The sequence below is a fragment of the Cebus imitator genome, unplaced genomic scaffold (assembly GCF_001604975.1).
Source record: "Cebus imitator isolate Cc_AM_T3 unplaced genomic scaffold, Cebus_imitator-1.0 Scaffold369, whole genome shotgun sequence".
Lineage (NCBI taxonomy): Eukaryota > Metazoa > Chordata > Mammalia > Primates > Cebidae > Cebus > Cebus imitator.
In genome coordinates, this window is record NW_016107684.1 from 1,918,130 (window position 1) to 1,944,464 (window position 26,335).

The 26,335-nt window shown below is 33.5% G+C and overlaps 1 protein-coding gene across 13 annotated transcripts in view; it reads right to left on the bottom strand.

Moving 5' to 3' along the window:
* Positions 1 to 26,335, bottom strand: part of NOL4 (nucleolar protein 4) — a 372,161-nt gene that overhangs the window by 68,871 nt on the left and 276,955 nt on the right. For 7 of the 13 annotated variants that reach the window (XM_017507139.2, XM_037730921.1, XM_037730919.1 and 4 more), the window contains 3 exons: positions 24,040 to 24,219; positions 23,123 to 23,314; positions 8,514 to 8,627 (listed from right to left, as the gene is read on the bottom strand). In XM_017507139.2, coding sequence (XP_017362628.1) covers positions 8,514 to 8,627; positions 23,123 to 23,314; positions 24,040 to 24,219 — 486 coding nt within the window. The remainder of the gene's footprint in view (positions 1 to 8,513; positions 8,628 to 23,122; positions 23,315 to 24,039; positions 24,220 to 26,335) is intronic. The other 6 variants (XM_017507140.2, XM_037730927.1, XM_037730923.1 and 3 more) reach the window with 1 other exon arrangement.

Here is a 26,335-nt window from a genome sequence, read left to right on the forward strand (position 1 = left end):
ATTGAAATACATATTATTTTATTATATATTACTTTGATATAATGTATTATTTACAGTAATTCTAGGATATTGTGTATGTATATACATACATATGTTTTTAAATTGCAGCCATATATAACTTGTATTAATTATAAATTGCACTGCAGATCTTAAGGTGGGGCATTTCGAGGTAATTCTTGTAAAAAAATAATGCCATGATTTTTAGGATTAGGAACTACTGGTTTTGAGTCAAAGATTCCTTAAAATTAAGACAAGCTTTTAATAGGTATATATATATATATATATATATAAAATAAAATAAAATCCTTCTTTTATAGGAATAAAATAGAAATTAAGAACACACTGCTTGTTTATTAGAAACTTTACAAGAGAAAATTGTAATTATGAGAGAAAATAGTAATACAGTAAATAGTCATAACATTAATTGAAATGAAAGACTACAATGTCATGCTATTTTGCTTTTTACAAAATAAAGTTTTGCTTAGAAAAAATATTAGAATGAGGTGGTAGAATTACTGGCAAAATTTCTTATTTATGTATTTCTTTGTTTCCCAATTATAAAAAAAAAAAGCTTACATGATTAAGAAGATTTTTCAAAGTGAAAATATTTTTATAGTATTATTTTAAAATCATGAGGATTAGATCAAAATGAGGCACCATCCTGAGCAGTTCTGTGACCTGGGGAAATTTATTCAACTTTTCTAAGCTCCAATTTCTCTACTCTTACAAAAATTATGACAATTATAAAAGAAAGGCTTGCAAAACACTTTACATAGTGCCACATCCATAAATGTTTCTGCTGTGCTGTTATTGACATTAAAGCGGATGTTGAGACCCATTAGAATGAAATGACTTCTAAAATACATTCTATCTTAAATAGTTTTAAAGTATACATGCTACATGGAAGATAGAACATAGTCTAAGAACTACCCCTGATGGCCCAGGCATACCTCAAAGACACTGCAAGTTCAGTTCTAGGCTACTACAATAAAACAAATATTTCATTCAAGCAAGTAATATGAAATTTTGGTTTTTCCATTACATATAAAATTTGTTTAACCTATATTGTAGTCTATTAAGTCTGCAATATTATTTGTCTAAAACAAAACCAATGTGCTTAACTTAAACAATAATAACATAAAAACTTTATTGCTTAAAAATGTTAACAGTCATCTGAGTCTTCATGAATCATAGTCTTTTTGCTGGTGGAGGGTCTTGACTTGATACTGATGACTGTTGAATTGTTAAGGTGGTGGTTGTTGAAAGCTAGTGTGACTAGGAAAATTTCTTAAATAAAGACAAGAATGAGGGCTTGCCACACTGATAGATGCTCTTTATCATGAAATATTTCTCTAAAGTATACAACACTGTTTGATATTATTTTGCCCATAGTAGAGCTTCTTTCAAAATGGGAGTCAATCCTTGCTGCTGTTTAATCATCTTAGTTTACATGATATTTTTAAAGCTTTGTTTTTACTCAACAAAATTCACAGCATTTTGACCAGAAGTAGATTCTAGCTCAAGAAACCACTTTTATGCTCATCTGTAAAAAGCAACTTTTCATCCACCGAAGATGTATCATGAGATTGCAGCAATTCAGTCACATCCTCAGGCTCTACTTCTAAGTCTACTTCTCTTGCTATCCACCACATCTAAAGTTACTTCCTCTAGTAAAATCTTGAACCCCTCAAAGTCACCCATGAGGGTTGGAATCAACTTCTTCCAAACTCCTGTTCATTTTGCTATTTTGACCTCCTCCCATGAATCATGAATATTCTTAATGGCATCTAGAATAGTGATTTCTTTTCAAAAGGTTTTCAATTTACCTTTTCCTAATCCATCAGAGGAATCACTAGTGATGGCAACATTAGCCTTGGGAAACGTTTCTGAAATATAAGACCTGAAAGTCATGATTACTCTTTGATCCATGGGTTGTGAAATGGATATTGGTTAGCAGGCATAAAAACAACATTAATCTCCTTGCACATTTCCATCAGAGCTCTTGGGTGACTAAGTGCATTGTTAATGAGCAGCAATATTTTGAAAAGAATTTTTTTTTTCTGAGAAGTAGGCCTCAACAGTGAGCTTAAAATATTCAGTAAACCATGCTGTAAACAGATGTGCCATCGTCCAGACTTTGTTGTTTCATTTACAGAACACAGGCAGAATAGATTTAGTGAAATTCTTAAGGGTCCTAGGATTTTCAGAATGATAAATGAAAACAGACTTTAAGTCATCAGTTGCAGTAGCCCCTAACAAAAGAGCAGCCTGTCCTTTGAAGTGTAAAGCCAGGCATTAAGTTATTCTCTCTAGCTATAAAATATTAGGTGGCATCCTTTTCCAAGAGAAAGCAATTTCAACTACATTATAAATCTTTATTTTTTTAGTATAGTCATTTTCTTCAATTAACTTAGCTAGGTCTTCTGGACAATTTGCTGCCTTTTCTGCTTTAGGACTTGCTGCTTCCCCTTCCATTTTTAGGTTCTGGCAATGGCCACTTTTTTAAATCTCATGAACCAATCAATCTCTGCTATAATAGCTTCTGACTTTTCTCCTGCAGCTTCTTCACCTCTCTCACCCTTCAAAGAATTGAAGAGAGTTACAGTCTTGCTCTGGATTAGGTTTTGGAATGTGGCTAGTTTGATCTTCTATAAGACTACAAAAACTTTCTCCTTTCTTTTCAGCAATAAGGCTGTTTTGCTTTCTTATCATTCTTGTGTTCACTGGAGTAGCACTTCTTTTTTGGGGGTACAGGGTCTCACTCTGTTGCCCAGGCTAGAGGTAGTGGCACAATCATGGCTCACTGAAGCCTCAACCTCCTGGGCTAAAGCAATCCTCTCACCTCAGCTTCTCAAGTAGCTGGAACTGCAGATGCACTGAACCATGCTTTGCTAATCTTAAAAACATTTTTTTTTTTGGAGAGATGGGGATCTCACTATGTTGGCCAAGCTGTTCGGGAACTTCTCAAGCAATCCTCCCACCTTGGCCTCCCAAACTGCTGGGATTACATGTGTGAGCCACCATACCCAGCTGAATAACATTTTAATATTCTTCAATAACTTGTCCTTTGCACTCACAGCTTGGCTAACTGTTTGTTGCAAGAGGTGGAACTTTAGGCCCATCTTGGCTTTTCAAAGTACCTTCCTCACTACATTGAATCATTTCTAGCTTTTGATTTAAAGTCAGATACATGGGATTCTTTCTTTCACTTGAATACTTAGAAGCCATTATAGGATTATTAATTGGCCTAATTTCAATATTATTGTGTTTCAGGGAATCAGAAAGCCTGAAGAGAGGGAGAGACAGGAGGATGGCTGGTCAGCGGGGTGGTCAAAATACACACATTTATTAAGTTCTTTGTCTTAATTGGACGTGGTTCGTGGTACCCCAGAACAACTACTATAGCAACATTAAAGATTACTGATCATAGATCACTATGGCAGATATAATAATGATTAAAAAATTTGAAATATTGTGAGAGTTATCAAAATGTGACATAGAGACACAAAGTGACCACATGCTGGTAGAAAAATGGTGCTGATAGACTTGCTCATGGAATTGACACAAACCTTCAATTTGAAAAAATTGCAATATCTGTGAAGCAAAACAAAGTGAAATTCAATAAAATGAGGAATGCTTGTACTTCATTTTTTCTATATAGTTTATATTCTTCTATGAATGAAAGTGTCATGTTGAAGCACATTAAGAAACTCAACAATACAAGGTTTCCCCCCCCCAACATATGTTCAAGAAAGAAAAATGCCAGGAGTAAAGCAAAAAGCTGAGGATGTGGACTGGCAGGCCATAGAAATAAGTTTCAAGCCAAATCTTGTTAATATCACAATGTCTAAATTTAAGAATAAAGTCCTATTAAAAGATGTGGTCTTCACTTAGGTATCAAAGTTTATAAATGTTATCCAAAGGACATAAAACTATAGAATGAAATGTGAAAGAAAAGCTGCCTATCAAAAACTATGTCTTAATCATGGTGTGTTAGATAGTTTTCAAAAAAAATGTCTGTAATAAAATTGCCCCCATGCTTATGTGGCTACATTTTCAACCTTTGCACCTGCCATTACTTTTCTTTTAATAATATTCCAATTCATTAGTACCCAAAGAGAAAAAGGAAAAATCATGAAGAGATAAAGATGACAAAGAATTCACCACTACTAAGGGAAAAAACAGTAGCAAGAATTGTAAAGTTACCAAGTATTTTTAGGTTCTGGGCCATTGAGTTCATGCTGGTTTATATTAGCAGTGATTTTTTTTTTTTTTTTGGTAACTTAGTGATGTGTAAGTTTTCAGTACTTTATTTTTCTTCTTCCTGATCTTGTATTATATCACAGGTAAGTAACATGCCATTTCCCCTTTTCCTTCACTGTGTTCTTTTCAATAGAGTCAAAGGTGTCACATCATAGTCAACCATTGATTTCCCCTGTGTCCTAGCTGCTGTAAAAACTGTCACTCAGCATTCCTGCTTTGTCCTTCTAGGGCAGTAACTGCTGGGCTCCTGCTGGGGAAGCCCTTAACGGGTGGTTTTAAGTAATCTCTTCTATAGAACTACAAACTAATTTAACTAAAAGTACTAAGGGCAGAAAACATAACAAAGAAGCCCTCACATTATCCAGAAACTTTTTACGTTAATCAGTCATCAAGCCTGTTAAAATGTATGTCATCCCTCAAAACCAGCAAAAATCATACACTGGTAGGAGATAAATCACCAACAATTGCTGGTTCTAATCCCTCTTACTTCTTGCCTCTTTGTCTTCAAATGAAATGTAACCAATAACTATAAGACCTTTTGGTTTTTAAGGAAAAAGAAATAATTACTAAATAAAGACACAGAGAAAAGAACCCACAAAATTTGAGCTATGTCATAGAACTCTAAATGTGAAGTCTGGCTGCCCCTCTGTATTATCAAAATAAAGAAGAATTTCCCAGATAATATAAAAAATACAGATTTTATGTTAAATAAGGAAAAATGCTACATATATACCAAACTACATTGGGAATGGACTTCTGCAGAATCTGATTTCTGATGAAGCAGCAGGCTCCTGTCCTTGCCACTGGCTTGCTTCAGGGCTGAGGCTGCATAATAACAAACTTCCTCTGGATTTTGGTACAAAGTGGACATATGGAATAAAGTATTTAACACATCCATACCACCTTTCATGTTTATAACTCAAAGAGCTTTATGAAATCCAATTAATTCATCGAGCTTCATAAGCTCTGGAAGACACACATAATTACATCTCCACATGTGGCTAACCACTGGCAGCAAGTGGTCAGATGAGAGGCTTAACGGAAAGCCAATTTTGAGTGTTCCCGTTTTGCACTTTTGTGCACCTACAGAAAACTGGGGGCACGATGATGAATCTCTGAGTCACTGGAAAATTTTAAGAATTTTGAGGCAGGTTAAGAATGCACACAGGAAGGGTGATCTCCTTGCCAACATGCAAAATAACTCTGGCTCTCTCTAGCTGGGGAAAGGGGGTTTTGATTCAATTGATAGAGGGATCCCTACCAACTCCATGCTTTGGTAGGAGGTAGAATCACTTGGTAGAAGTCTCTGTATGGCATAGCTGAAGAATTCTATAGAATTTATACTAAGAAAAAATAGTTTACATACTTTTGAGATACTAATTACAAACACTAAACTAGTGTTTACAGTGTATAAACAGTTCTCCAGATGAAGTGAAGCACGTGGGGACATTAGTAACCTTTTTTAGGCTGATATGCAGAAATCTAGATTGCTAGTTATGGTAAAGTACAATATCTTTGTAAATAAAGTAAATCATTTTCCAGAAGAAAACTACACTGCCAAAACCTTGTAAACAGAGGCACAAATAATGCAAGTTCTAAATGTTGGTTCTAGTCTATGGGTTTTTCCTCCATGAAGATAATACATGAAAATGCATTACAGATTGTGAAAAGATCTCAGGCATCACTTTTATCTAATATAAACTCATATTCTGGCTTTCTTGTGCAGCTGGTGATCTTGCACACATCATCTCACTTCTCTGGGCCTCAGTTTCCTTACATGTAAATCAGAATAATAATACCTTTTCTCATGGGGTTGTTGAGAATGGTAAATGAAACTGTATCTAGAAACTGTCCAATATGTTTTTAGTAAATCTTAGAGTTTAAATTTGAAAAATGATTTCTTCATTATTCCCCACAAGTCCAAAGCCCTTTGAATCCTTTTGGGTTTGAAAATAATATTTTTCTATGTGGAGATAATATTGGGCATCCTCCATTCCTAGATAACAGAGGCTTGCAATAAATATATGAGGGCATATAAAAAGGAGACCAAGGACCATTAGTCCTCATTCATTACAGTCTCTACTCCTGGAGCAAGAGTAGGAAGTCTCATTTTTAATTATTTCTAGAAATTTTTCTTCAGTGGGTAGAAAGTCTATGAAGTAAAGTTGAGCTCAAGTAAAGACCTTCAAAAACAATGTTGAATCTCTGACAGTAGGAAAGTGTGTTAGTAAATGGCAGATCTTTAGTACCAGGGTGAGATTTGAGATACTGAAGCAAATGACAAATGTTATCTTTAACAATATATAAACTTATAAAATACATAGTGCTTTTATATGCATTGACTTACTAACTCCTCACAATAGCTCTATGAATCTGATATCTGTATCTCCCATTTTACAGAATAGGCCAACAGTAGTTAAGTGACTAGATCAAATATCCGCTGATGAACAGCTTTGGAGAATATTATAGAGTGACATTATAGATAGTATATAACATGAATAAGTCATTTAATTCTTAAAACAACTACACATATGATTAAAACTATATAGGGTTATTCTAGAATGTAGAGTAGGTAAGATATACAGCTAGATAACAAAACAAACAGGAGAACCCTTCAGTCTCAGAATTCTACAATTCCAATATCTAGAACTAGCATCTGCTCTCAAGTGGACTTTGACTTTGAAACTCCAATATCTGAGGTAGTAGTATTAATGCTTCTTTCTAGTTAACTGATGCCAATCAATGACAAAACAGCTAGGCATCAAAGTCTTTTCTAGACTGAATTTATTGGTGCTTACTAATGCACCAGGCAAAATACTAAGTACGTAACATGATTCTGTCATTTAAGGTTCTTATAACGACTCCATAGGTTGAATACTGCTGTCTTTCATATGGAGAAACCAAAGCACACAGAACTGGAATAGCTTGCTGAAGTTTGCACAATTAGAAAAGGTGGCAATGAGATTCAAACCCAGTTCCAGGACGTGCTCCCCTAATCACTATGCCAGATGGTATTATATATAGTGCTATAACTCATTGTATAAAATATATTTTATAAATATGACAATGATAAAACTCTTAACAGAGGGGCACGCACATGTGAATCAACACTGGTGGCATGATTGACAAATTCTAAATTGACATTTTCACATAGTTTTATCTGAGACTAATACTGTATTTTTTCATTTAACTGAAGGCTTCATCTTTTGCAGCATTTAGAATTATTAGCACATGACATTTTAATAATAAACACATCAAATCAAAGCTGACATCATTGTAAAACATGTTAAAGTATTCTAAGCCTGGAATGAAAAAACATTTTTTGCTTTTTTTCTTTGAAGTCCACTGGCTTACAGCGGAAACAAAACTGGAATAACTTAATTTAGTCTTGACTCATCTCATTCTCAATTAGCAATATAAAGCATATGATTCACTTGTTGTAAAAATAATTTACAAATGAAAATGTGTCAAAATTTTATGCAGACTACTTAGTATATCATGTGATAATTTAGATTTTTACTATGGATAATTAAGAAAGGAAGTAGACAGAAAAAGAGAAAAACATTTTTGGGATATGAAGGAGAAACAGAAATATACAGATAACCCAAGGGAAGTACTGAGGGAAACACCAGTGAGCAAAGTACAAAAAATGTAAACATCTACACTACACAGACACCCTCAAAACGAGAAACTATAGCATAGCATGCAATTGGCATAAAATAAAATGATTAATAATGACAGAGTAAGCCTAAGGCATGGATTTTTATTATGTATATCCTCATTTTGTGACTTTCTAGCCTTTCAAAGTTGGGTTGTACTGTCAACACCCCCGGCATCGGGTATTGACATGTGATAATAGACCAGAGGAAATTAAAGAGAGGTTGGTTCATTTTCATTCAAAATCAATGTGATCAGGTCACCCTCATAAGTGATGAGGTAAATTACAAAGGTGTTGGAAATGATCAGTTAGAACCTCTTAATAAGTAATTGGTCTTGAAATTGGATACTAAACAGAATTATTACTTGTTAGTTTTGCAAATGTTCATTTTCACCACAGAAATATTTTGTAATTTGACCTTCACTGAGCACATGAATACACACTTTCAAGGTTAAATTCATATCATAAAGACACAAAAACTATATCTCTGTGTACTTTAAATCCATTCAAGAGCTTTCACTCTTCCACGTACATCAAAATGAGCTGCATTTGCCATAGCTGGTGTACACCAGACTTCTCGATGCCTCAGTACCTGCTGTCTCTCCAGACGCATCCTCTTGGCGGCATTTCTACTCTCACTCTCACAAGCTGAAGCCAAGATACTCTCTGCAACTGCTGAAGTAAGGTGGGAAGGAATAGGTCGAGACTAAAAGAAAAAAAGAGAAAAATATGAAGAAATTATTAACAGTATCATTAACAGGCTAGTGCTATTCTCAGAAGAGCTCTCAGGATCATCAACACGTGCAGGAGTATCCATTTATTTCAACTGAACTTATTTCAATAGAAAGAGAAAATGGAAATTGTAAAGATGAAAAATGAAAGCTAGTTAGAGGTTAAAGCTATCATTGCTAAACAGATCCATCATTCATTCCCATAGATCCATTTTCACAAGTATCTAGCCTGGGCCATGAAGCTGGAGTTTGAACAGGCAGTGGCAAAATTGCTGACTGGATTTTGCAAAAAAAAAAATAAGGTCTTTAATTCTATTATAACATATGACATGCACAAAAAAAACAAAACAAAAACAAGTGACAGGGCTGAAACAGAGTTAAACGAAACCTAACAGACACTCAGACCATGTCAAACGATCTTAATATGAAATATTATGAATATTTACACTCTACAGTGTGACCCAATTGATGTGATTAAAATGCTTTTAAATATAAATAACTAAAAACTAGAAAGTCAGTCCTAAAAAATTTTTGATATATTAAAGGTTTAATTCTTTAGATGTGAGATATGTTTGCCTATATGTATACGCATGTTTTGTTTTCTTTATAAAATATGAGTAATATTAATTTAATAGGCACGTGTTGAAATCCATCTTCTGTATAGCCCACATAGAAAGTAATTAATTCTCCAAGTAAACTCATAATTAACTATAAATTGTTTGCAGCTCTCAATATCATTTGTGATAATCATAACAAAAACTAAGATTTTCATTCTTTTTTCCATAATTACAGGCAAAGTCATCCAAATGAAAGATGAAATACTTAATGATATAGAACAGTTTCTTAAATTAAGATAAGCAAATGATAGATAATAACAAAATGAAACCAAATGAGATAGTAAAACAATGTGGAATTATGAAATAAATGTATCTTTTGGGAACAGAGCATATATAGTATATGCCACATTTGGGTTTTCAAAGCCTCAGTCTAAAATATGTGTGAATGCTATTTATTAGAAAACTGAACTAATTGAGACATTTTGAATTTTTTTCTAAACAAATTGAAACATGCTTTTTTTTTTTTACATGACTCATTTTACCAACTCTGGCATGTAAAATGTGTCTCAGCAAATTGAATACAGGGCCTACATCTCAAATAATACTCTAGATTCAGACCACATCCTTTTAGCAGACACTCACAGTTAAATTTGTATAGTGTAGACAGAGACCAGGCTCTGACCTTGGGTGAACTAGGAAGCAATTTCTGCAGCTGCCTTAGCAGATTTCCTCACTACTCCCCCTCTCAAGTATCCTCTAGAGGCAAAAGGTAGAACAGGTATAGGGTACATCCTCCTCTGCTAACCCCATAGGACATCTCAAATGATGGCTACATAACTTTGACAATAAAGCAGTAGAATATTTGTAATGCTATTTTTGCAAAAGAGAAGAGAAGAGGTCTGTTGGTGGCAGGAAAAAATGCAATATAAGCATTTTGAAAAGGAATTAGAAAGCCAGGACTGTGCATTTAGAACAGAAAAGAGGGTCAGATGAGGCAAGCCTAAAAGAAATTGCCATAAAGATGTAAGTATAATTTCAAAACTCATATTGCTTCGTCATTTCATTCTCTCCTTCAATAGGTATAAATAAAATATTGTCCAAAGCCAAATAAATTAAACTATAAAATCAGTCTCATTAAAAGATGATCACTGCCTGACTCAAAAATGTAATCTAAACTACATGGGAATTAGATACTCATTGATATCTTTCTTGATTAAGCTATTTTTTGAGGCAAAGGTGTATAGGAAAAATGAGAATAAGAATATTACATTATCAAAAAATAAAACAAATTATTTGATTATAGTTAGCTTTATTCAAATAGGAGAGACAGTTTATAAACTACATTATTAAATCATTTGTTTCCAGGGATGGAATCAAGAGAATCTAAATAAAATATCAACAACATTCCTTTTCCTAATCTTATTATTGATAGCCACAAGGGATTCAGAGAGACGTATTTCGGTTCATTACCTTTATTCTCCTCTCTTCTTTTTCAGCTATCACCATTCAAAATTAGGAATATATAAAGCTATGAATTTTACTAAATAATTACATTGTAACAATAGGCACACAAGTAACTTAAATGCATAAAATTTGTTTAATAGGGAGAACATAAGTAAAATATCCCTTCAATTAAAATTATTTCATAGGATTTCCTTCAAATTCTTTTTAATTTTTAAAAGCAACTTTTATTACTTAACTTCTACTAAAGCAGTAACAGTTGTTATGCATAAAAATTTATGTAATTTCCTTTTCAGAAAAGATGATGGGGAGAGTTGAATCTTCCCTAGATGTGTTATATTCGTCTTTTCAAAAACTAGAGTAATGTCCTGGCTAAGTAGAACTAAATACATTTTAAGTTCATGTGATAACTTAATTTTTAAAAATCAACTTCAAGATAAAGCAATCATGCATATTATCCTATTGAGTGGGAAAAAAAATAGAAGAAAAGATACTTGATTCAACACTGCCCGCAGATAAATAGCATAATTTAAAAAATAGATTTGTTCTGAGTTTATTGTAGGATCATAAGATGACAACTCTCAATGGTCATAGAAGTCATCTAATATAAGTTTCTTCCCTCAACTTTAAAGAAACTGAAACCTAGGTAGATCAAGTAATTGCAAAAGGACAAATTGAACTAGATTTATAACAGGTTTCGTGTCTCCCAATTTTCAGGTTTCGTGTCTCCCAAAATTCTGTTGTATACTTAGTACTTTTACATAATTTGTCATTAATAAAACAAAAAATTCTTTTAAAAAGCCTTATAAACAAACCATAGTTTTCAACTAAAAAATAAGCAGAACAAAGGTAGTCATTTACATGGATGTATTATAATCATCATTAACTCAAGCTCATTGGAGAAAAAGGCAGAATAAATCACAAAATCTGTATTACAGTCTAAAAATATATTTGAAATGTATTTTTTACAGAAATATACTACATCTCAATAATGTTGAGTATGGAAATACAGTACCATCCTAAAATAATTTTTAGATAAGAGTAATACCTAACTCTTATTGAGTGCTTAGGACATTCAGGTATTAATATCAAAAGCTTAGATTTATTATCAAATTTAATCTACTCAACAGTCTTTGAGAAAAGCACTTATATTACTCATTTTAGATAAAATACATAGACGTTCTGAGAGATTGTGTAACTTGCTCACAATTATGCAGCAATGTAGGTGGAAATATATGAATTCAAATCTAAGTCTGAGGATAAGTTGAGAGTTATGATCCCTAGTAAACTATCATTCATATTTTACAACTAAAAGGCCCCAGTGAGTTTAAATAAATCTATAATTCTTAAATACTACACATTCCTGCAAGGGAATTCAATCACAGCTAACTACACATTGCATTTAGCAAAGAATATATCAGGATCTCCCTAGCACCCTTCACTTAAAGTGGTTGATGTCCTTTAATATATTTTCCTATAAGTTCTATAAATTATGAAATTTACAATATTCATTAATAGCACAAAGACAAAAATGTAACTTATCTAAATTATGCCACAAATCCTTAACTGATACAGTCGGAGTTAATACAATTTTAATGTTAATACAGCCAGAAGTGTCAATAAATTACTATACATGAAACATAATCACACTTAATTTCATGCCTAAAATGAGAATACAGGAGCCAGGTGGAGAAGTTCTTTCTCTCCTGTGAGATAATCATGCTAAAAATCCTTTTGCTTTTAATATTAATGAGCCAATAATAAATGCCAATGCTCCCCAATACACACAGGGCTCAAGTGTGCAGTACTTGGTTATAAGATATTAAAGATGAAAGTTTAAAAAAATTCTCTATAATTTGGCTTCTATCCATTGAACAACTCAAAAGTACTAACATTAAGATAGTGAGAAGGAAATTAATCAATTTTCTCCTTATAAAAGTAATTATATACAGAGAAATTTAAAACTAGCGCTTAGTATGTGCTCTGAGAATCATCTTCATCTGAACTCTCCTTTCCCTCATTACATTTGAGGGTTGAGAGCTTATTCTAATGTAACCACAATATGGTCTTTCTAAAACATATTAGCAAGTGTGTTAGGGGATATAGTCATAGATTTCACCAGGAATGAGTGTTGAAGATTCCCTCTTACATTTGTAAGAGTGGGCATAAAACACAGAGCTTTCATGTAATAGTTAGAGGTAAGACTATTTTGATGCAAAAACCAAATGCATTGAATTCAATAGATAATTTATGAATAACAGCACCTCCTCTGGTTGAAGATAGCTCAGCAAATATATATATATATATATACTATTTGATCTCTCTCTCTCAGAAGATTTAAAGTAATAGTCTAAAATGGATATAATTATACAATTCACATGATCTATACCTGTATTGGGAATATTTATTACCTATTTATTTACCTGTATATAACATAATGGTACCTACCCACCTCTAATTATCTCTTCATAATTAACTGACATTCTAACTGGGATCTGAGTTGATCTTTCTCCAGCACTGCTCTTATTGTAATAATTATCTTCGCTCAAATCAGTGGCAGTTGTGTCATTACACAGATGGCTACATCAACACATGGAGCTTTTGGAGTTTAAAGAGTCACATTTTAATTGGGGATTTAAGATGAAATTGCTGTTGGCACGATGTAAATGTGTCTTTTCTTATATATGCCAGTAAAACTTACCATCATACCAACCAGCTATTTCATTTCGTGTGGTCTTAAAGCTATAAATGAAATAACTTTAGAGTCCTCTTAACTTCAGCTGTACATTTAGGATGCCACAGAATTTTTACAATTACAAAAAAGTAGAAAGAAATTTAAGAATTTAAGGTTATGTTCATGGGTAAACGTGGTAATGCTCTCCAGGCTCCTCAATTAAAGTAAAGCTTAATAAAGTATTAGATAAGGTCAGTTTGGGAGCAACTGTGACATCCATTCAAGGTTGTAAGTAGAATGAGCACTTTGAAGATAATTAAACAATTCAGTAGTCAGAGTTTACGTAGTGTGCTGAATTGAGATTATTCCTCCTAATCTTGTTACTTTATAAAATACTTATTAAGAATTCTGTAATTTGGATGGTATGTACACACTATCTCCCCCAAGTAGCATATCTATACCTAAAGGCATGATAGTCCAGGTTATATACATAAAGTTTCATGTTCTATGGGATCCCTTCTACTAAGCAGGTGGTTTCACTCTCATACATCAGTGGAATAGAGGTAGCTTGCAACTAAGTCATACTGAACTGAGTATTATTCTATAATCAGCTACTTACTATGTGACCATTTTCGCAATTTAATCTGAGCCTCAGTCATCCCGCTAGGTATTATTATTTTTTATTCTTATAAATGACAAAACTGAGGTTCAGTCAGGAAATTATAAATGAGGAAAATAAGCTCCATATTATAAAGTCATTTTTAGAAGTCCATGAGAAATACACATAGAGTCATTAGCATATTTAATAAGCACTTTTAGTATAACAGGAACTGTGCCATGTTTAGAGATTTGAAGATAATCTCAATAGGGTCTCTGCCATCAAAGAGTTTACTGGACAAGTTAGTATAATGCCTAGCACATAGGTTATAACTTTATAATGCACATGGAAGTGCATTATTAAAAGTGTGTTTAGTAAAGACAACCTTTTGTGAGCAATTCTGAAGCTCTAATATTGTATAAACTTAAAAAGATTTTTCAAAAACTTGGGATAAACTTGGCTGGCAGAAAAAAACTGATAAATGAATACTTAAGGTTTTACTTTTTCCTAACTTCTGTGAATATTCATGTTTTGCAGCAGAAATACTAATATATTTGTATATGTGATGTTTTTCTAGGCCCCACTATGGGTGCTGTGCAACAAACCTAACATGTACTCTATCATGTCCCTAAATTGGAAAGCTCTGAATTTGAAACCTTAGATAATCCAAGATTTCAGATTACCTGGTGAATGCAAGCTAAAATAGAAGTTCAAGTGTCCTTACTTCATTCCACATGGTTTTGATGGAAGAAATAAGAAAATTTCCTTCCTCAATTAACCCTGGCCACCAGAGTTTGTCTGGGGCAATCATGGGAACTCAATACTTTTGTTTCCAGTGACTGATCCAAGAAGGTGGACATATAATTCAAATAGGGTCAAGCAGAGTTCTTTCTTGAGAACTGAGACCTGGAGTTGGAGGATTCCTCTTGTGTTGTGAGTTTTAAGTTTGGAGGCTTAGAACTGCTGACGGCAACATTTTCAAACAGTTAGCAAGAAGTGGTCTAAGACATAAATCAATACACAAGAGAAGCATAATTAAGAACAAGGAGAGCAGCAAAGCCCTGACATTGGAGCCCGTGGATCCACTATATGTGAATTCTTGAACTTTCTAGTTGTTTGAGAAAATTCTCTTGATTAATTTAAAAGGAGTTTGAAAGTGTGTTTTAGCAGAAATAGGATATAAGCTGTTTAATCTTTGTCTAGGCTTTGATTAGAAATATTTCATTTATGAATTAATGGTCTATGTTTTGGTCTTAATTTTAGAATATTATTGGCCATTAATAATGATCTTTCACATGGGAATTAATAAGTCTTCTAGTTGAAGACTTAGAAATATAATTTAGTTAATATCATCTGACAATGCCTCTGATCAAGACACAAGATCAACTCAATTATCAACTGAAATAACATGCTTTCATTTATAACTACACGATGATTTATATTAAATATATAAAATACAGTACATTTTGTATATATGCTACAAAATAGATTTTAAGTCTCAAATTCATGTTACATATACTTACAAGTATTGTACATTATGATATCATTTTCCTAATTATTTGTGAAACAAAGTGTATACCAATTCCTTTCATATAATTAATATCACTACCTATTCCCACTAATTGCTAAATATATTTAAATTTTATTTAATGTATCAACTCTTGGCCGTTTGGCTAAGATAAAATATATTTTTTTAATGTTTTGAGAGGTTGAAAATAGTTAAAATTGAAAGTTATATAACTGTTTTCTTTAGTAAAAATTACTCACTAATGATTTAAAATGTATTAGGCCACATTTTCAGTTAAATTGTGTGAAACTCATATCACACAATAAAAATTATCTTATCTCTCAACTAATTTCTACCACAAAGAAGCACATTAGTAAATATCCATCCAGTCACTCAATCTTTCATTCATCAATTTTAATTCAGTTGAATTGAACACGAATTGAGCAACTTTCTTGAGCAACTACTTGTATTATGTAAGACATTGTGGGTGATACAGAGATGAACAAGTTAAGAAGCATAGTACTCAAGGAACATAATTTCTTCTTAAAGACCTAAGGCCAAATATAGATAACAGTAATATAAGACAGGATAAAATAAAACTACAAAAGATGTACCACAAAGTACAATTTGCACACAGAAGAGAGAAAGATGTGAGGCTGCTGTTAGCTAGCAGTGAGGACTAAATAGATAAAGACCTAGTTGATTTAGTCCTTCCAGTAGCTCAACAGATTGGGACAGTGCAGGTTTCCCAGGAAAGGGAACTGTGAAATTCTATTTCAGAATAAATTGCATTTTATTATTTTTCTCACATGCACCAAGTGCCATACTAGGTGTACCAGGTACCGTCCTAGGAGTTTTTACATTTGTTATTTCAAGTCCTTTGGTTTTCATCTTTAGGATAAGAGCTATCATTTCCATTTTTCTTTTCCAGGGTGAGACTAAGGCTCAGAGATAGAAAATCCACAAGTAGCAACTGGAAAAGCACAGACAAGAACCAAGGTTCACTGACTAGCAAATCCAGGTGCTTTTCTTCAGACGCTCACCAATGCTGCTATTTTTTTATTATTTCCTCCTGGATTCAGTTTCCTTCTTAGGATAGAGGAATTCCTCTGGAATCGGTCAAGCTGTGTGAGTAGTAGCCTCAGAAATTATCCGAAGTATTTCTTTCCTCCTCACTTTGAAAGTAGAGCTGAGCTGGGCATTGATTTGTGAATTAAAAGTAGTTTTTCTTGAAGCGTTTTTTCTTAGTACTTTGAAGAAATTTTTCATGCTTTTTTTCTTTTTTTCCCCCATTTATATATTTTATTGCATTTTAGGTTTTGGGGTACATGTGAAGAACATGCAAAATTGTTGCATAGGTACACACGTGGCAGTGTGATTTGCTGCCTTCCTCCCCATCACCTACATCTGGCATTTCTCCCCTTGCTATCTCTCCCCAGCTCCCTGCTTTTTTTCTATTGTAGATAATCTGTTGTTTCTTTCTGGCACATTTAAGAATTTATTTCCTCTTCTGTGGTTTTACTGTAATATCCCTAGGTATGATTTTTTTTAATGCATACTGTTTAATACTAATCTACTTATCTGTTATTAGGATTCAGGTTCAATCAATTTTGAAAAATTCCTCATCTTTTTCAATTTGCCTCTTTATTCTAATTTCTTCTCTGGAATGCATATTAAATCTATCTTTATCATCCTAATATTCATCCTAATTTCTTTTTCATATTTACCTTCTATTTTTTTTTCTGTGGGTAACTTGCATACTTCTGTGTTACAGTTTACTTTCTCCTTGGCTGAATCTTATAATCTACTTAACCCATTTAGTAAGGCTTTAATTTCAATGCTTAATTAAAATGTATACCATTTTTATTCCTAAAATCTGTATTAGGATATTTTTTATTTCTTTTTTCATAGAGAAAAATAGAGGACTAGTCTTTCTTGGGCCCAACTTTATATACATTTCTCAGTTTATGTGCCTGTCTGCTAGGAAACTAAAACACATGTATCCTGAACTTGGGTGGACATTCATACACACAATTAAGGGCTTACAATTCTGGCTAAGATTTTCCTATTCATTTCAGGTATCTGGAAATTTCCTTTTCTTTCTTTTGAGCTTAGCTGAGTATTTTTTTAATTGTTATATTTTATTCGGGATTTGTATGTGTTTGTGGTGGGAAGCTGGATGGGGTGTGTGTATGTGAAAAGAACATACCGCATGAGACTCAGGTCAACATCTTGCTAAAAGTAAAAGATACAATGATGAGTAGCTTTGAAAAACAATTTGGCTATATTCTTCACAGCCTAGTTATTCTTTAATTTTAATGCATTTAGTAAAAAAATGAACAAAGGGTACCCATAATCCCTGAGTCATAAAAATATTAGTGGACCAAGAGACACCACATTGAAAGGAGCAGCAGTCTCATATGATGAACCAAGGTGTGAAAGGAAATAATTTGAACATATTAGAAGGAAAGGTAGAAAGGTACCACATTATACGCTAAACATTATACATACATGATCATGTATAATACCCCAACAGCCCTATCGTTTAAAAGAGACTCAGAAACAATGCACTTGTACAGGAATTGAACTAAGCAAGGAATTGAAGCTAGGTCTCTCAGTTTCAAAAGGTCATATGCTAAAACATTATAGTAAGAAATTTGTAATTTGTTCTGAGATGACAGAGTTTCATGCTATCAAAGCCAGCATTGAGGAAGACTACTCTAGGGGCAAAAGCAGATTTATCATAAAGTCAATAAAGCAAGGCATAGGACACCTCAATTGGATGGGCCTATTGAGTACTGGAGTTCTTGGATGCTGTAAGCATTCCAGGAAGGAAGGGAAAGTCATTTTAAAATCCAGAAGGATTTATATGTAAGTGCATCTGAAAATTGTCTAACAATGTTAGATGTTAGAAGAAGTATTTTAATCTTCCAGAGTTCAGTGGTTTCTACATTTTTTGTAGTATATTTTTAAACTGTAAATACACATTCATTTTTCTACCTAATTTTTTCTTATAATTGTATATTACTTTTCTTTTCAAAAAGATCTTAAGTCATTTAATCTTCAGCTTTTGCTAATCTTATTTCCGCCTCTGCCTAGACATAGTGTGTGCGAAGACTATAAGATGAAAGTAGGGAGTTGAGTTAGAAGGATTTTACAAGAGTATAGGTATGAGGTATGAAAGACTAGAACTGAAATAAAAACACAGAAAAGAAAAAATAAGAAGAATTAAGTGAGCGGTAAAATACAAAACACAAAAACAGTAAAATCTCATTCTACATTTTTGAGCAATGGTATAAATGACAAGATGGTGTTATTAACAGTAGGCAAGTCAAGAGGAACTTGCTGGTGGCTTGATAAATGAGGTGGAATATCAGTGGAGAAAGTAGGTGCTGGAGAATATAAAGAATTCAGTGTGATATAATTATCATTGCTCTAATGTCCGGCTGACATTCAGAATGAAATACCAAAGATTTGTAGATTTCTGGTATTGTACTTAGAGAACAGAATATTGTGCACATGGGCAGACATTTGCAAATGTGGTTAGGGTAATATACAGTATGTGGCTAAACACAGAACTGTATGAACTGCCCTAAAGCAGGTAAGAGTAAATGAGGAGGAATAGAAACAAGTCTCAAGAAAATGAGTTTGTTTTAGTTGAGTATACAGTCTTTGAGTTTTGTGCAAAGGTGGTCATATGATTTTTTGTTTGGTTTTGTTGAGACAGAGTCTGGCTCTGTCACCCAGGCTGGAGTGCAGTAGCACCATCTGGGCTCACTACAACCTCTGTCTTCTGGGTTCAAGCAATTCTCCTGCCTCAGCCTCCTGAGTACCTGGGACGACAGATGCGTGCCACCACATTCAGCTAATTTTTTTTTTTAAATTTTTTAGTAGAGATGAAGTTTTCAGAGTGTTAGCCATGGTGGTCTCAATCTCCTGACCTTGTGATCTGCCTGCCTTGGCCTCCCACAGTGCTGGGATTACAGATGTGAGCCACCATGCCCAGCCTGTGATCTTTATAAAAACTAATTCAGTAGAGTCATCCTTTGGTATCTGTGTGGGATTGGTTCTAGGACTTCTGAGGATGCTTAAGTCCCTTAAATAAAGTGGCATAATATTTGCATATTACCTAGGCACACTGTCTCATATACTTCAAGTCATCTCTAGCTTGCTTATAAATCTTCATACAATGCAAATGACATGTAAATAGCTGCTATACTGGTGTTGTCTAGGGAATAATGACAAGAAAAGAATGTTTATACATGGTGAATATAGGCACAACCCTCTTTTTTTCCCCATATATTTTCAATCAGTTGACTGAATTCACAGATACAGACCTTGCAGATCTGTAGGCTAACTACATAGTGATGAGAACCACAGTCTGAATAATCTGAATGTGAAGGACTACTGAAGAATTTTGTGGTAATAGTATCATCTGTGAGTATAAAATGCTCTTTCGAGAAACCTGACAAAGGAAGATGAACTTAGATTGTAGAAGAACAGTAAGAGATGGATTTTTATATATATAGATATCTGAAAACTTTTTTTTAAGAAAAAAAGAGATTATATGTTCCTCTCAGAGAAAATGGAAAACTGAACATATAAAAGAGTATGGATGGTTGATGAAGCAATGTTCTGAAGAAGATAGAATTATATGGGGCAGAGATGTGAGATTTATTTCTCTAGGGCAAATAAGAACAAGACTTTTCCTCTGTAAAGTCATAAGAAAATACTTGAGAACATTTAGAAAATTTTGAAGTTTTTAATATTGCTAGTTCAGGCTCTTGGAATGATGACTAACACCAAGGTATATTCATGCTAATAAAGACTGAGGTGAAATAGACATCCAGATCCCTGAAGTGGAAAGGTAAAAGAACTGTGAAATCAGCTAGGAAGTCAATATTATTAAGGAGGATACCAGAGGATGCAATTAAAAATAAAGATTATAAATAAAGATCTTAGGAGCTGTGAATATAACCTGGGGGATGGTAAATGACAAATACAAGAAAGAGGGCAAGAGTTAGTTCAAATAGTAAGTGGAAAATTCAAATAAAATGTGTTTGTTAATTAGCATCAATTAAGTTAATTGGTGACAAAGAGAGAGAAATGCATAGCTGTACTCATATTGTATGAAGAATATTCATAGCTACACAGGTATTATAAAGTTTTTATCAAGATCTTATACGAAAGGCTAGGTATAGTTTTGATATAATTTTCAGTTTAAAGAATCACTTGGCCGGGCGCGGTGGCTCACGCCTGTAATCCCAGCACTTTGGGAGGCCGAGGCGGGTGGATCACGAGGTCAAGAGATCGAGACCATCCTGGTCAACATGGTGAAACCCCGTCTCTACTAAAAATACAAAAAATTAGCTGGGCATGGTGGCGCATGCCTGTAATCCCAGCTACTCAGGAGGCTGAGGCAGGAGAATTGCCAGAACCCAGGAGGCGGAGGCTGCGGTGAGCCGAGATCGCGCCATTGCACTCCAGCCTGGGTAACAAGAGCGAAACTCCGTCTCAAAAAACAAACAAACAAACAAAATAAAGAATCACTTAATTCATTTTTATAATAACTATTTGTTAAGAAATTAATAGCAAGTGTCACTGTATTTTTCCAAAGGTTAAGATATCAGGGAAACTATGTATTGAAAACAAAGTCTGATCCGTCTACTATGAGCTGTGTTAGACAAATAGAAGCAAATGATCGAAAAGTCAAATCCTCCAAAAAATATATATTATTTCCTAAACATGAAAGGTTTGCTTTCTGGTGCTTTCATAATTAGATTATTTACTTATTTGCGTCTAAATTCATATCTCCTTTTTTCCATTAAAAAATATCAAATCCACCAAGGGAGGTTATCTCCACCAAGATAAATTAAACAGAAAGACTTGGAGAGAGTTTGGCTCTGAACTGCCTCGTAGTAAGGCACAAAAGTGAACATATTAAGGTTCACAGTCCTGGTGTTGAGATCATGTGAAAACATTCCACTTCCTCAGGGAAAAAAATTAGTTTTCTTGCTTTACATTCTAGAAGAAACGTCTGAAATCAGGTTTTTCGTCATGGACATTAGCAGCCTAATAAACAATGACCTTGACAATACAAAAACTAGCATGAGATTTATTTCTACAAACAAAAAAAGTCAATTGCATAATATTAAAAGCAACTAACTAGGTAATTTTTCAAGAGATTGAGATCATTAAACTTAAATATCTAGGCTATTTGGTTTAACTTGGTACAGTGGCAAAACTTGGGATACAAGAGGATTCATGGACTAAAAGTCTCTTAGATGATATCTTCCCTAAATATTTTCATTTGACTTTTACAAAAATACATGTATGCAGCATGGTGAAAGTCTCATAATGCAAATTCAGGAAACAAAAAAGAAATCATATCACCTGCTGTAGATGATACTCAATAGGGGCCAATCCTACCTTCTTCATAACACTGTGCTTTTTATGGCCTTTTCTATTACTATGAATTTAAGATCAGGACACCTTGGAGATAGGCTTTCTTTTCTGGAACAATAAATATTCTTCAGAGAATTTGCTGAATTTGAGCATCAAAGCCAACAGACTCAATAACAGCTTGACATATTTGTCTACAGATTAATAGTTACGTAACTCATTGGGTTAAGTAAATCTAAAGAAAATGAATATAGTATTTATTGATCAAATTAGATTTTATTAGATTTATTTTTCATAAAGCATAGCCTTTTATATCCAGCTGTGGAGATTTTATGATTTGAGATAATTGGCACAGACATACTCTGAAACCTCTCTTACGTACACCAGCTCCTACCCAATTATACCTAATTAGATTCACAGATCACAAACATTAACAGCCTAGGCTTTTATGCAGCCTTCTCAGATAAGAAGAGAAAAAAAAATGGTTTCACAAAATTTTGAAACTGTTCATATACATAAAAAATAAATGGGCAAAGCATACATTGTAAATGTGTGCATTATTTCTAGATGTAACAATTAGAGCAAAGTGAAATAGAATAAAGTTTAAGAATCATTGATTTCTAATCTCCACCCTATCAAGTAATCTAATGTCAACATAATCTCATCTGTCTATAAAGTCCACCTGAATATGAAAGCTCATGGTACCATCCACCAGCACACAAACATATCCAGTACAACAAATCCTTATATTTCTTTCACCTGAGCATTTTCATTCTCTGATCTTTAGTTTCAAGGCCTGCTATTTGTTAACCATTGATATAAAAACAATATCCCTTAGATGGATCCATTTCCTTTTGTTCTAGAGAATGCCATTCTCAGATGCCATCTCAAGCAGTGACTGGTGCTTCAGTTCACAACTTAAATAAGCTCATGCCCACTTTAGTAGTGACAGAAAGAAAACAAATATGAACGAGATACTGGTTCTCACTGGTATTTACTCATATCACCCTTATTTTCTGTGGCATGGTACCACGCAGTTCTGTGAGCACTGGACTCACAAGATGTTCCTTATTAAATAAACGAAGGGAATAAATACTTCAGGAAGATGAAAAGGAGAAGGGGAAAAAAACAAACGAGCAAACAAAAACCCCTTTGACCTGACATTATGGTAAAAAATAAAAAAAAGACACTAAGATGGAAAAAAAATAGTGTCATGGTTTACATGTGGGATTTTGATGGAGTCTAGGGCTGTGTTTTAATTCAAAACTCACCATCTCAAAACCACTTCTTTTCATCCGCCTGCAGGACTTGAGGTAAGTACGTATACGTTTTCTGGCACGCTCTTGATACTCAGGGAATTGTCGCCTGCATGAGTCAATGATAGCCTGGATCTTTTCTTTGGGCTGCTTAGAGATTGGGACCATTCGGTCCAAGTTTTCATCTACAAACAGCCTGACAAACATCTGTTGGCAAGAGGGAGACAGAGGAGAAGGGTTTGGAGGGCTGCTCTCTTCTGTTCCTAGCTTCCTGTCTTGATTACCGATAGGAAAATACTGTTTTCTGGTTTATGCACTGGAGAACTTTGCAATGGAAAGCCAGAAATTTTAAGCAAACACTCTTTAAAGACTTTCTAAATGGTTGGATTAAAAAATAGAGAGAAAGAGAGAGAAAGGCAAGACAGACAGACAAACATACAGAAAAGAATAGACTATCGTGTAGAAAAAAATCAGGAAATAACAGTAGACTGTGACAATTGAGCACCCCATTACATTCTCTATTAATGATGAATACGACTGTTACATTGCTATACTGCACAGTGGACTAATCTCTGAAATCAAACAATTGACTCTTTTATCATGCATAATTAGATAAGCTAGGAAAGCAAAAGAAATAACAGATGACGGGCGTACTCTTCCGAGGACTAAGCTGAGGCCCCCTCCATCCACTAGGTAAACATGCATACTCACACAACACAACTCCAGTTTTCAGCTCACATTTGGCTTTAAAATTCTAAACAAAACACAGCAATTCTGGTGTCTGGTTGGCAAAGAGTGTTTCATGTACTTTTTAAATCCTTCTGTAAATTAAACAAACATGTCTCTAAAATATCCACATTTACCAACAAGCAACAACATGAAAGTGAAGTGGCAAAAATTAAACCACACTTGGAGTGTGTGGCAGGACTCACATTAAAAGCTTTCAGCCGCTCGGCTTCAACGCCGTCTGTCTCATTAACTTTCTCTGAATCGTCATGGTCCTCGTGGTCATCTTCGTCCTCATCTCCCCTGTTTAGCGAGAGGTCCTCAGCGCCTCGGTCTACACTCTCGTTTTTCCCAGAGTCATAGCTGGAGTAACTATGTGCGGGAGACTGAAAGGAGAAGGTGAAATAAGTGCTTTTAAATTCATTGCACAAGCATATAAATTTTATGTTTCATCTTTAATTTCAACTGTTTCTCAAAAACCTTGTTTATGAGTTGCTAACTCTAGAGCGGTGGTGATTTTAGTTTAAATCAAAATTAATTCAAATTAACTTAAAAATTCATTTCCTTGGTCACTTCACACTAGTCACATTGCAAGTGCTGGTTGGCTGCATGGAATGTTTCCATCATTGCAGAAAGTTTTATTGAACTTAGCTGTTCAAGTGCGATTACTGTTTCCTCTCAATATTCATATTCCAAGTAAAAAAGCAATGTGTAATTGATTTTGCAAGAGAATCAGTAAGTCACATATTCATAGAACTTAATGTGACCTCTTTGTTGGTATTAGTATCATACTTTATATAATGTTATATTATATCAATATTATATTAACTTTAATAGTATTATTTAAACAGGTATGGAAATTGAGGATGGAATGTTTAATTAACTTGCCCAGCAAGAGCTATACAAAATGTTATTGAGATTAGGACTGTTAGTTATTAGTTAACATGTTTTAAAATAAATGTATAAATTGTCTATGAGTCTTAAGAGGGCATCTGATTTTGGTTTAGAAAATGGGAACCAGGTTTCTTCCTAATCATCTGTTAAGTTTAATGTTTCTGGATTCTAACACTATTCAAAAGACACAACAAATTAAAAGCAAGAACAATTAAATAATAATGATGCATATTTCCATGTAAAAATCATGAAACATCTGAAAAATTGAAAATGTTTAACAGTTCATTTTCACATGTAAATAGCTGATAGCCTTCAACAAATTTAAAGCAAGAACAATTAAATAATAATGATGCATATTTCCAGGTAAAAATCATAAAACATCTGAAAAATTAAAAACGTTTAACAGTTCACTTTCACATGTAAACAGCTGATAGCCTTCTTAGAGATTCAGTTATCAGAATACAATTCATAAGCATATCTATATGTTCATGGGCTGTTTAAAATAAATCAACTGGCTTTGATCAATTTCCATTTTGGGATTACACCTATTCCAAATATTTTCTCTTAGGACCCTCTAGGATAATTCCAGAGTAAGTTTGGAATTATCCTGGGTAATAGATAATTTTAGAGTAAGTTTGGAAGAGTGACCTGGAAACAAAGAAAATCCAGGTATGTGGTGTGATAAGGAGCTTGATTCAGCCATGTACATCATAACAATAAACTATTTTATATAATCTGTTTGAGACCATAACATTAGCCAATCTTAGCCAATCTTAGCATATTCTAGGTACTTTTGATAAGATACTAAACTAAGATGTAATCAAATTTAAAAAGGAGTATTCTCTATTTTTATTTCATGATATAAAACATATTTTCTGAGACATCAAATACCATAAAGCAAATAATGAAGCAAGTAAGTGAGAGGTAAAGAGAATTAGCACTTAGCACAACTGCATACCTAGACAATTGGTTACCTTAAGCTTCATAGCAACCAGCTGAAAAAGGATTATCCTCCAGATTCTACAGATAAGAAAACAGCTTCAGAAAGCCGAAACCATCTTTTTCTATCTGAAGAATGAGATTATATAACAAGTATGCGAACCTAGGTCTACCTAGGAGCTAACAGTGATCAAATAAGGTTTTCTCTTCAACATGAAGTATTTCTTTTTAAGGATGTATGTGTGTTTTTGTGTGTATAATTGAAAGAATGTAAAATATTTACTGGTTTATGTACATGTTAATATTTAAACAAAACATTTTATAAGTGATTTCCCCTAAAACTGTTATTCCACCTAAATAAATTGGATACATAATTTACATTTTCTTATAGAACAGTAAATTTGCTTACAATTTCTTTATATAATAGAATCTATTTAAATAATTTATTAGTGCTATACCCACAGTTTTACTTGTTTCACTGGATAAAGTAAAATATAGATACACTATTATAATCAAATGCAGATAATTATATTTTATTAAATATAAAACATCTACAGAAGGAAATAGTAACAAGCTCTCTTGTTTTTCAACTTAGGACCAAACACACTCTGGAATAAATATATCTATTTTAGGAAAAATATATATTTAAGAGAATAAACTCTTAATAAA